At 37.5% G+C, this 11,845-nt stretch overlaps 1 protein-coding gene across 1 annotated transcript in view; it reads right to left on the bottom strand.

The window, feature by feature from the left end:
- SOHLH2 (spermatogenesis and oogenesis specific basic helix-loop-helix 2) overlaps positions 1–11,845 on the bottom strand; it is a 44,261-nt gene that overhangs the window by 15,900 nt on the left and 16,516 nt on the right. The window contains exons 3-5 of the mRNA XM_016151065.2: positions 3,447–3,508; positions 3,263–3,367; positions 1,403–1,502 (exon numbers count right to left, since the gene is read on the bottom strand). Coding sequence (XP_016006551.2) covers positions 1,403–1,502; positions 3,263–3,367; positions 3,447–3,508 — 267 coding nt within the window. The remainder of the gene's footprint in view (positions 1–1,402; positions 1,503–3,262; positions 3,368–3,446; positions 3,509–11,845) is intronic.

Below are 11,845 nucleotides of genomic sequence, written 5' to 3' on the forward strand. Positions count from 1 at the left end.
TGACCTCACTGGTTGTAGCTATCCCAAATTACATAATTTATCTAAAGGTACATTACAGGAAAAAAAAAATAAAAGATTAGAGGGCCAAGATACACAATTCCATCTTGCTCAGCAAAGGGCAGGTGACCTCCATATGAAAATATTCTCAATTAATGGACTTTTTCTAGAACTTCTCCAAGCATTTCAATTGATTTGATTTTTTTTTTAATTTCTCTATGAAACTTACAAACTAATATTATCTCCTTTATCCCAAGGGACACAACGTGATTTGAAAATTTCCTTTTATTTTCAGTGTTAGTATTCTGAGTAAAAAAAAAAAAAAGATGCAATGTGAGTGGGGCTCAAAAAGCAGTTGCAAGTAATACAAGAAAATCACAAAGTCATCCAAAACCTATCCCAACCTTACATCCCAGATAAGGTTTAATACAGTGCCCTTTGAGGTTAAAATGTTAAATAAGATTAAGAAGCTGATGATATCGCTGCACTTCCATGAGTGCATCTTTGGTTTAACCACATTTACTGGTTGCCAAGTCTCTTTGTTCAAAATAGTAGATGGTCACATTTCTACAAATAGTGGATGGTCACATTCTACAAATTCCAGAAGTGACTGACTCACAACTCTCATCGACACCGCCCATGTCCTTGGCAGTCGCGTCCATTGTTTGCAGCCCTATGCTCTGTATTAAACTTGCTTGAAAATCAGTTAAAAGTGAAGGGAAGAAATTCAGGAAAGCTGAATCTTTATAAGCATACAATGCTAGCATTTCATTAGGAGGATCTGACCCCCCAGTTCTAATATCTCTGAGATGAGAGAGAGAGAGAGGAGGGAGGGAGAGAAGGAGAGGGGAGAGAAGGAGAAGGAAGGGAAAAGTGAAAGCCCAAGACCTTTCTAAGGGTCATTTTCAATAATTGGCAGGATAGGTTAATAAGTTCAAAAAAGACATCAGAGAGATTAGTGGTAGGTAGATAACAGCCGAGACTGCTCTTATCTGATTAAATGTTGAGGTTTATGTAAAATTTTTACTTAAAACTGTTTTTAAAAAGTTGGAACATGGCTGCTATTATTTAACTTTGATTAGTAATAATCCAGACTCTAACATGTCCAGGGATAGGGAACTTACTACCTTACGATTCTCCCTACTCCCCGTGGACAACTGTGATTGTAATGAAGTGCTTCCTTGTATTGAGCCGCATACTCTGTAACATGCACCCACAGTCCCAGCTCTGGAGTTTGAAATACAGAAGTTGTATCTGTCTTCCACAAAATAGCCTCTTCTTTTACATCACCCCCAGCATGTGAGTTAGTGTTTCACAAACGATAAGTTCTCTATAAATCTTTTAATAAAATGTATACAGTAAAAATTGGTGTTTTGAAAAAGTAAGGGAAAAAAATAAAACTAACCAAGCAAATAGATCAGTAGAAAAATATCCCAGGTGTTCACTGCGGGACCTCTGCAGGAACAATCCAGATTGCTCAGGCTTCATAGAGTTTTCATTCTTAACTGAAAGTTTTAAAAGGGGGACCATTTTAATTCTAAAATCACTGGTGCTAATGAAGTTAATCACACATACACACCCTAATCAACAGCAGCTGTCACTTTACTCAATAGATTTTACAAAGCCGTATTTTTAAAATAGAAAGCAATTTCTAGATCTCAGCCTGTGAAGCATAAAACCACCCAGGTTAGAAAGCAAAATTAAAATAGCACATAATATTTACCCCATGACATCCTCTTTCAACTGGATTTTGGAAACTTAGTTATTGGTTTGCTTAAAACACATTCAACTGAGTTTAGTTATTAAGTTCTTATTTATAAACAAATGGCAGAGAGAGAAAATCTGTATGAATCTTCAGTAAGCAGCTGTATTATCAAAATGTGGCATCTTATGGTGTTTTTGTTGTTGTTGTTATTGTTGCTATTTTGCAGCTGCTCATCCTTGGAGCAAAGATGAAGTTGGAAGACGTGGTTATGACCAACCAGAAGGGGGTTGGACAGGTGGCGATGAGCAGCTGCTCTAGGTCTACTGAGAATCAAATAAGATGAGGTCACAGAAGGAACTTTGGTCACCACGGTGAGCCATTCCAGGAAGAACTCTGAAACTGCAGGGGCAGGGAGCCACTGGAATGTTACAAAGCAGACTCATTAATCTTCCCTGAATATTAAAAAAGAGGGCTGTACGGAACCCTGTTTCATCTTAAGTATGAGCTTATACAGGATAATCCTGAAAGAGTCTTTCAGGCCCATTTTAAGAAAAATGTCACGTTAATTTTCAAAGATTTCCTATCTAGTATCCCAAACCTAGAAAAACCATAGTCACAGACCAACAATGATTCCAATAGAATTTAATTTCAGAAATTGGAGTCTGTCCTTTTACAAGCCAAATTAAAGCTAATTTAATTGGCTTAAGTGCATAGATGCTGGCGAAACAATATAAAAGAGGTGAAGAGTTAGAAATGTGAAGTCTAATCGAAGTGCTGACATTATCTGTATCTAAAAATTTGAAATAGAAAGGATAACTACTCTATTAAGAAGTAAGATAACTTATATGCATGTGTTTTGCCAAGCAAAAAGTATGACAGGATCCAAGGTTAGTGGCCTGGCTTTTAGATAATCATACAAGGACACAGCACGATTAGTTCCATTTTGATGACTAAGACATAATGGTAGTAGCTAGGCTACAAAAACAGAGTAATAAGTTCACTATCAAAAAATAACCCCTATGCCAAATGTATTGGTCCCCATAAAATACATTTTAATTCCTAGAAGATTTAATTTTCTCTTCCCAGGTAGAGAACATGTTTCCCTTTAATTACACTTGTTTTCTTCAGACTATGATTAAGAAAGATCATGTGTTCTTTACAGCAGGGGTCCCCAATTCCTGGGCTGTAGATGGGTACTGGTCCTTGGCCTGTTAGGGACCAAGCCACACAGCAGGAGGTGAGCAGTGGACAAGCAAGCAAAGCTTTGTCTATATTTGCAGCTGCTCCCCAGCACTGGGATCATCACCTCAGGTCCACCTCAGCTCTGCCTCAGATTATCGGATCATTAGATCTGATCATAGATAAGATTATTAAATTCTCATAGGAGCACCGGTCCCTGGTGCCAAGAAGGTTGGGGACTGCTGCTTTATAGCACATAATATACAGTTAATTCTTAGCAAATAAAAAGCATAAATGGAAAAACAACTTTAAAAGGTATATAGTTTTTCTAGTATTTTAATTAAAATTTTTCAAATCTTTGCTAATTTGTTTTTTACTCACCAGTATTTGAGAAATATGTTTTCCAGTATTTTACCACAATACTCAATTTCTCCATTGTCAGTGGTTCAGTTAAAGTAATATCAGCTCCATGCCCTGAAATACAACCTAAGAATCTCTGTATTAAATATCGACCTATGGTTTCTATTTGGAGAGACAACAAATAATATATCCAGTGGGCACATACCTTTAAAAACTTCAGGGATTATAAAAACAAACAGTAAATGTGTATTTTTCTTCTTGCCAAATCTAAGGAGAAAAAAATGTTAAAGTGAAGCAAAATCATCATTCGAAAAATTGGGATTCAACAGTTTAGCTTGTTAAGAATTAAACTAGAGTGATTTTCTGTATTTCTTTAGAATTTAGAATGGCATTAATATAGGAATTTAGTAGAAGTAGCATCTCAAATCAATGAGGGAAAAGATGGACCAATTTTTTTTTTTAACTTACAAGGAAAGGGATTATATTTTTCTTTCATATAATTACATAAAGAGAATTCTGAAGTGTACAGCTAGGGTGGATGGTACAATTACAGATTTTTTGAGAAATCCAGGGGAAAGAGATACTTTGGTAAAACTAATATTTACTCTGTTTAATGCTTTGCTTATAGGAGATGCTTAAGCTTCTCTCTTTCAGTTTAATGGGCAAGAAAATCCAAATCCTGAATCTTTAGTCAAACCCATGGCTTCTCTGAGCAGAAATTCACTGTTAATAAGAATAGTCCTTTTATGATTCATATCTATGGCAACAACTAGTGCCTGGTTCTTTATAGCTGGGGAAGGGGCGAGTGAGAGAATAGATGACTTTGTAAAAATAAATCTTTTAGAATAATTTTATATATTTACAGAAAAACTATGAAAATAATAAAGTGTTCCCATATATTCCAAACTCAATTTCCTGTATTAACATTTTATATAAGGATGGCATATTTCTCACAATTGACAAACCAATATTGATATGTTATTATTCATTTAAGTCCATACTTTCATCAGATTTCCTTAGTTTTTACTTGTTGGACTTATTTTCCTATCCGAGGATCTCATCCGGGATACCACATTACAGTTAGTCATCATATCTGCTTAGACTCCTCTAGATTGTGATACTTTCACTGACTTTTTTTTTTATGATCTTGACAATTTTGAGAATACTGCTCAGGCATTAGATAGAATGTAAGATGGACCACTTTTATTCTTGCTTAAAAAAAAAAAAAGAGCCTAAATATTATCCGGATTCTTGATCTAACCACCAATTTATAAGAAATTTAAGGAAAAGACGATTTAAAGACTATTATGAGGATCAAATGAGCAACATCCAGAATGTGGGAAATTCTATAAGAAAAATGACCCTTTTAAAAAAAATACGTAAATAAAGAGCAAGACAAAAAAAATAAAAGAGGAAAGGAAAAATTGAATCCTGATTTGTATAAATTCACAGATTAAAAAAGAAAGCATAAGATAAATAAGAGAAATTTCAATATGGATCAGATATTTGATAATATTAAGAAATTGTTATTAATTTTTAGGTGTGATATTGGTATGGTAGTTATTTTTTAAGACTCCTTATCTTAGAGGATACTTATTAAAGTATTTATGGATGAAAGAAAATGATGTCTTAGATTTGTTTTAAGATAATCTACCATAGGTAGGGGTGGAGGGGTAGAGAAGGAAGGATGGGAGAGGGAAAGAGGAAACAAGATTAACCATGTGTTGATGACTATTAAAGCTAAATTATGGGAACATAGAAGTTCATTATACTATTTATACCCTTGAAATTTTCCAAAATAAAACTTAAATTATAGCATTATTATTAACTACACTTAAGAGTTTAGTAAGTTGGAACCTCTGATAATTTGATAAATAGTGGAATAGTGAGCACTAACATCAGCTAAAATTTTTTTCCAAGGAGAATATTACTGTAAACTCAGCTTTAAAGAGAAATCGCTAAAACTGCCTCAGAAAAACAAACTATTCTTAAATATGAAAAGCATCATTTATGACTTTGTGGTTATATACAGTAATTGTTTATTCCTTAAAACACAACTCAGAAGAACCCCCAATGTATAATATTGTTAGATTATCTTATATAGGCATTTGAAGGTAAATAGACATTATTCTACAGTCCAAATTACATTATAAGTATGTTATATATCTGAGTTATATATACAGTATTGAAAAACTACTCTGTGCCAGACTCTGTGCTAGGCTCTGTGGGATACTGTGAACATGCAGAGACAGACATGGTCATTGCTCTCGTGGATTTAACAGTTTCTTGGGGAAGACAGACACTGAACCAGTTATTGTACCTAATTAACTAGGTGGACAAAACCATGCCCAGTGCTGTGAAGGAAAGCTTCAGGGTGTAATGGGAGCATGGACCTGGGCACGAACCAGCTCTACAGCCTCACGGAGGCTTCCAGACAGAAATGCCCCATGGCTGGCTAGGAGTTAGCCACCTGAAAGGTAGGGGCTGGGGGAGGGCAGGAAGCAGACAGCAAAGTACATTCTGGGCAAAGAGAACAGCAGGTGCACAGGCCCTGGGGTGTAAAGAACAAGTAAGTTTGAGAAAGCAAAAGAAGTCTAAGGTGACTCTAGCACAGAGCATGTGATTGACAGACACAAAGATGAGACCAGAGAGGCAGGCAGGGCCGAAATCTGATTACAGTAGCCCTTTTAGGTCAAAGCAAAGATGTGGAATGAGTAATGGGAACCTATTAAGAATGGAAGTAACATGGTTGTATTTGCATGTTAGAAAGACCCACTCTGTGATGGGATGGCAGAGGGTGGATTTGTGAGAACAAACTGCTGTTATCTGGGCATGAGCTGACAATGGACTAAAGCGGACATGCCCAAAAACTTTCTTTAAACAATAACTCATAATATTTGCTAAGTTAATGACTTCAAACAACTAGAATGTTGCTAAAATTCACCCAATTGAGGTCTATTCAGACTTCATTCTATTCTATGAAATCTGATAAGTTTGGGCTGAAAGAGAAGAAGGGGAAGCAGGTGTGGTTTCTGTGAGATGAGGATCCCAAGCAGAAGGACAGCCATCAGCATGTGGGAGGGAGGGAGGGAGGGAGGGAGGCGAGGACTTGGTGAGCAGACAGTAGCGGTGTGAGAGGCGCGCAAGTATATTGGCGTGGAAAGGCATGGCGGAAATGCAGTGGTAGCGGTGCAGCTTGCCACAGTGGAAGTATTTCAAATATATTTTAAGAGATGAAAAATGTGAGAGATAGTGACGGTATGGAGAACAGGACGAGGAAAGAGAGGCGGAAGGGGAAAATGTACTGAACAGACCTGGGACCACTGGAATAAACTTACTGGGCAGTTTAGTTAAACTTTTGAAATAAAAAATGCTTTTCAGATTCACAAAAAAGTAAATTATCATAAGTTAAAATACTCTAGAATTAGATAATTTAAAAGAATAGATTCTTTGCTTTTAGAAATAATCTAGTATCTATTTTTAATTTTATAAACCGATTTTACTGACACAAAAATAGGTTAGATTTGGATATATGGATTTATATGCCCTGATGACTTTCAAATTTCAAGCTTTACATCAGACCGTTGGAATTCCTGGAATTTGTCATTAGCACAGAATCAGTTACCAACCCAAACACGTCCCCCTCCAGTGAACCCCTAACTAACACTGAACAGAACTCCAGCCATCGATCAAGTTTCCAGAACCCAACGATATGGTCATAAGCTGAGCTGCTCATTCACATTCTACAAATCAATAGTTTCTAGTTTCCAGGATTACCAAAAGAAATCCTTTTTCTAACAAATGATTGTTTCTTAAAAGAAACATCCCAACTAAGACTACTTCTTCCATAAATCGAAAGCTAATTGCAGGTTCTGAGACCTTACAAGTACCTTCTCAACTGAAGTCTCTTGGGTTTTAAAAATCTGTAATTTGAAGAATTGCTTAGAGGGTGAAAAAAAATGCTGTAGATGATAGAGGCTCTGTTTATCCTTCTGGCAACCAAATCAAAGTTGTGATGGAAACAAGGAGCAACAGCAAGGAAAAAATCTCCTGAGATTAACAAGCCATACAACTAGGGAGCAATCCAAGAAAGCAGCCTGCAACAGCAGAAGGTAGGACGGGGCAGGGACACGGGGCTGCCCGGTCCTGAGCGGCTGAGTGACGGAAGCAGTGGCAGCGGCAGACGCCTCTTGTAGGGGCCATGTCTGCGAGTGGATTTTCACGATGATGAACCTGCTCGTTCTGAGCACCAGTGCCCAGTCAGCTATGCGCAGGGGGCACCAGGGACTTACAGGGGGATACTGTCAGAGTGAGGGCCTAGGCGACACTCGCTTGGTACAGAAGTGCCGGCGGTATCTATTGTTCCTCTTTTGAGCCCTCCTTGCTTCCAGTGCATGCATGGAGTCAGCCCATGATAGCTGAGATGTCCTTGCCCAGAGGATTCCCTGAAACCCTACCCCCCCCAACCCAGGCCCCACCCAAGCCACATCCAGGTGTATCCTCAGTGAGTCAGGTGCTCCTTGCTGAGCAGTGCCTAGACTCACACTGGTGGCTGCTGGCCTCAGTTTCTGGTGTGGCCTCTTGAGGCAACTATAAGCACAGCATCTGTGGATTGCTTGCTGAATCTTGACAGGTGGCCCCAGAGGGGCACAGGCTGGGGCTAAACTTGGCCTGCAGTTGAACCCTTCTCAGGACTGCACCACTGGACACCTGCTTCACAAATCCACATTAATAAGACTGGGAGACTTAGGAGCTTTGCTTAGTACATATTAACAGATACATAGAAGCAGCCAAAATGGGAAGACAAGCAGAAATCATATAAGAGAACAGAACAGAGATCCAGATATAATGGAGTCAAGCAATTTAACAGATGTAGAGTTCAAAACACTGGTAATAAAGATGTTCAATGAACTTTGGGGAAGTGTAGATAAATTCAGTGGGAGCTTCAACAAAGAAATAAAAAATATAAAAACGGAAATTATAAAAGAGAACTAGTCAGAAATGAAGAGCACATTATCTGAGATGAGGAGTATATGAAATGGAATAAACGAAGAAGAGGATCAAATGCCTTATCTAGAGGGTAGGAAAGCCAAGAACACACAACCAGAATGGCAAGAGATAAGATGCTAAGACTTTAAAAATATTTTAAGGAGAATATGGGACACTATTCAGGGTCCAAATATCTGTCTGATCAGTGTAACTAAAGAAAATCAAGATGTTGAACAGTTGTTTGAAGAAATGATGATGGAAAACTTCCCTAATCTGGTGAAGAAAATGGACATAAAACCACAGAAAGCTCAGAGGATTCCACAAATCAGGGATCCAAAGAGGCCCACACCAAGACATAGCATAATTAAAATGCCAAAGGTTAACTACAAAGAAAGAATATTAAAAGCAGCAAGAGAAAAGCATATAGTTACCTACAAAGGAACACCCTTAAGACTGGCAGCGGATTTCTCAAGAGAGGCCATGCAGGACAGAAGGGCTTCGCAAAAAATATTTGACAAGATGAACACCCAGGACCTACAACCAAGAATAATTTTTCCAGCAAAGCGACCACTTAGAGTTGAAGGATAGACAAAAATAAACTAAAGGAAAATATCACCACCAAGCCAGTATTACAGGAAATGTTGGAAGGACTTCTTTAAGAAGAAAAAGCACACATCAAAAACAGGAATAAAGAATAGTAACAACTACATTCCTATCAATAAGTACCTTAAAGGGAAAAGAATTAAGTGCTCCAACCAAGGAATAGAGTGGCTAAAAGGATCAGAAAACAAGACCCCTATATATGGAAAGGAAGGGAATGGAAAAAGATATTGCTGTGATGAACCTAGAAAGTATTTAAGTCAGAAAGATAAACACTATATGATTTCACTTATATGAACAAACTAATCAAAAACAGTCTCACAAATATAGTGGACAATTTAGTGACGGACAGAGGAGGGGGATTTAGAGGGCTGGGAGAATGGAGTGAAGGGTTAAAGAAGTACAAATTAGCAGCTGATGGATGGTCATGGGGATGGGAAGCACAGCATAAGGAATGCAATTAGCATTAATATTTTGGCCAAGTGGAGGGTCAGGGGAGGGAGGGAGCAATTGGGGGTATCATTTTACTAACTATATAGATGTCTACCAATGTACTGTATACTTGAAATGAATTAAAATAAATTAAAAATAATAAAATAATAAAATAAAAACCTGCAATTCATTTCTCCTGATATTTCACAGAACAGACTCTTTAAATGTCATTCATGATAATGGTTCTTGAGACTATACTCCACATACCAAATTGGATACTGATATCCTAATATACATTTCTATATTTGTCTCTAGTGTCCGCTGGAACTGGAGGCACAGACTGCAGCAGCGCTCATCCCCAGTCTTGTCCCATCCCCAGCTCTGGTCCCTGGTAGCTGAGGGAAAAAAGATCATATAAAAGTCTTTTGATCTAAGTCGAACACTCCGCTAACCAAAGAACCTCAGAAAAACCCTGGCCACTAAAACTTATCATGTAATAAGAGGATCAAAGAGTTCTTATAAGTCCCTATGAAGATGGCGGAAATTGCTAAACTCACTTCCTTTAGAGTCACAAGGGCTTCAAGAGACAAAAGCCAGTGTCATTTTGGGGTTGTAGCCTTCTTGAATACAGTTATCCATTATGCTGTCCATGGCGTAATGCAGGCAGTGGCCTATTGGGGACTTGTAACAAATGATGTTCCTTGTTAATTACTTAAACAACCATTTTCAGTAAGAAAATTGAGTTTTACTATCAGTTTGAAAGTACTGAGTTCATTTGCTGCTAACAGGGTACCTGCCGTAAAATGCAGTAAAGTTCTGAGAGTTTACTCTGGTGGACAGTGAAGGCTGGTGTGTCCGCTCCTGCGATGCTGCTGATCAGGGAACTTTCCTGTACTGAACTGCCTAGGTCAGGTTCACCACATGACATGATGCCAGAATGATAAAGGTCCAAAAATACCCTCAGTTCCTTTTTATACCCACCATCAATTTATAAAGAAGTTTTTAGTAAATCCACTTAGATGTTTTGTGGTTATTGTATTTTATACTCAAGTATTCAGAGGACTATGTCATGAAAACTGGGTAATAAGATGTACTGAGTTGCATCATCAAGTCCAGGATATTTTGGATTGGGGGACAGAAAAGAACAACTTCTTAGATCCCTGTGGCTCCCAGGATTGAATATTTGTAGTGAAGTAATAAGTTAACGAATCAGATAAGTGAAATTACATGGGAAAAGGGCAATCAGAGCCAAGCTTCATTTGCAGACTGAGCAGATGGAACCACATTCTGCAGCCCTTTCTTGCTGCTGAACTGCTCTGAGCTCATGAGAAACACAGAATTTTAAGAATAGTAGAGATACTTCATGGAATGGAAAATCAGTTTCAGACAGAATCCAAACAATGTTGATGAGTTTGAAACATGTTTTAATTTTCTATACCTGCCTTTGGAAGATAAAGTGTCAGGGTGTGTGTAAATGATTAAGAATTCACTCTTTCCATGTGGCACAATTTTGAGAACTGACCTAAGCCAAGAGTCAAATGCCCCTAAAATTCTGGAGCCAACCACATGAATCCTAAGACTATCTTAAACTATTTTTCCATTGGGTAGTATCTGAGTCCTTATGGCTCAAAAAACAAATATTCAAGAAATTAAATCTGATTAGGGAGTACTATAGGGATGTGAACCTATAACTGATATGTACCATAACTCTTGAAAACGTCCATCTAGAAAGTACTAACATTTTTATGATTAAAATTGATCAATGATTAGCTCCAAGCTGAAAACAGTTTTTCTGTAAGAATAAATTTAAGAATCTTTTTAAGGAGGCTTCTTACATTTTATTCTAAAATAAGCCTAATACTTCATTCTCATTTTCAACAGAAATATATATATATATATATCATAGATACACAGATTTATGATCGTGTGCTCTAATACTTAAGTGTGGGTACTCCTGCTCTCTAGCAAGTTCCTCATTCACTGGTGAGGCACAGAAAGTGCTTAGACAGAGAAGAGTAAATCATTGTATAGGTTCCAGCTTTTGAGATATTACAAAACAATATCAAAGATCTAAGGGGTAAAATATCTAAAATACAGCAGAAGGAAAGCTAAACCAAGACTCTTCATTTTGGTTTAGTCATTAAATATTAGTGCTTTAGGAAAGGTGAAGATTTAAATGCTTTATAAATGGGGCAATATATTTGCAGAACTCATTACCCTAAACTAAGCAAAAGTATAGATCCAAAAATACAAACGCACTATGCAAAGGTTTAAATAACTCATAAGCCATAAACTCGTAACAATTCTGAGGGCAAGAAAGGGAATTTCAGAGATATTTCTAGCCTCTGAGCCATCATGAAAAGCAAAGATTCCATGAAGAAAGCTTTGACCCTTTGTCAGAGAGGAATGCCAATGCTAGAACTCATTGTCTGCCCTAGAATGGCATCTCTCCCACGCATGCACACACTCACTTAGTCACACCTACAGCAAAGTATGAACACCTACCATCAGTCAAGACCCATACTGGGAACGGTATAACAAGAGACAAGAAAACAAAATACATATGTATTCCACAAAGCTTTT

This window comes from Rousettus aegyptiacus, unplaced genomic scaffold (genome assembly GCF_014176215.1).
Source record: "Rousettus aegyptiacus isolate mRouAeg1 unplaced genomic scaffold, mRouAeg1.p scaffold_m13_p_11, whole genome shotgun sequence".
Taxonomy (NCBI): Eukaryota; Metazoa; Chordata; class Mammalia; order Chiroptera; family Pteropodidae; genus Rousettus; species Rousettus aegyptiacus.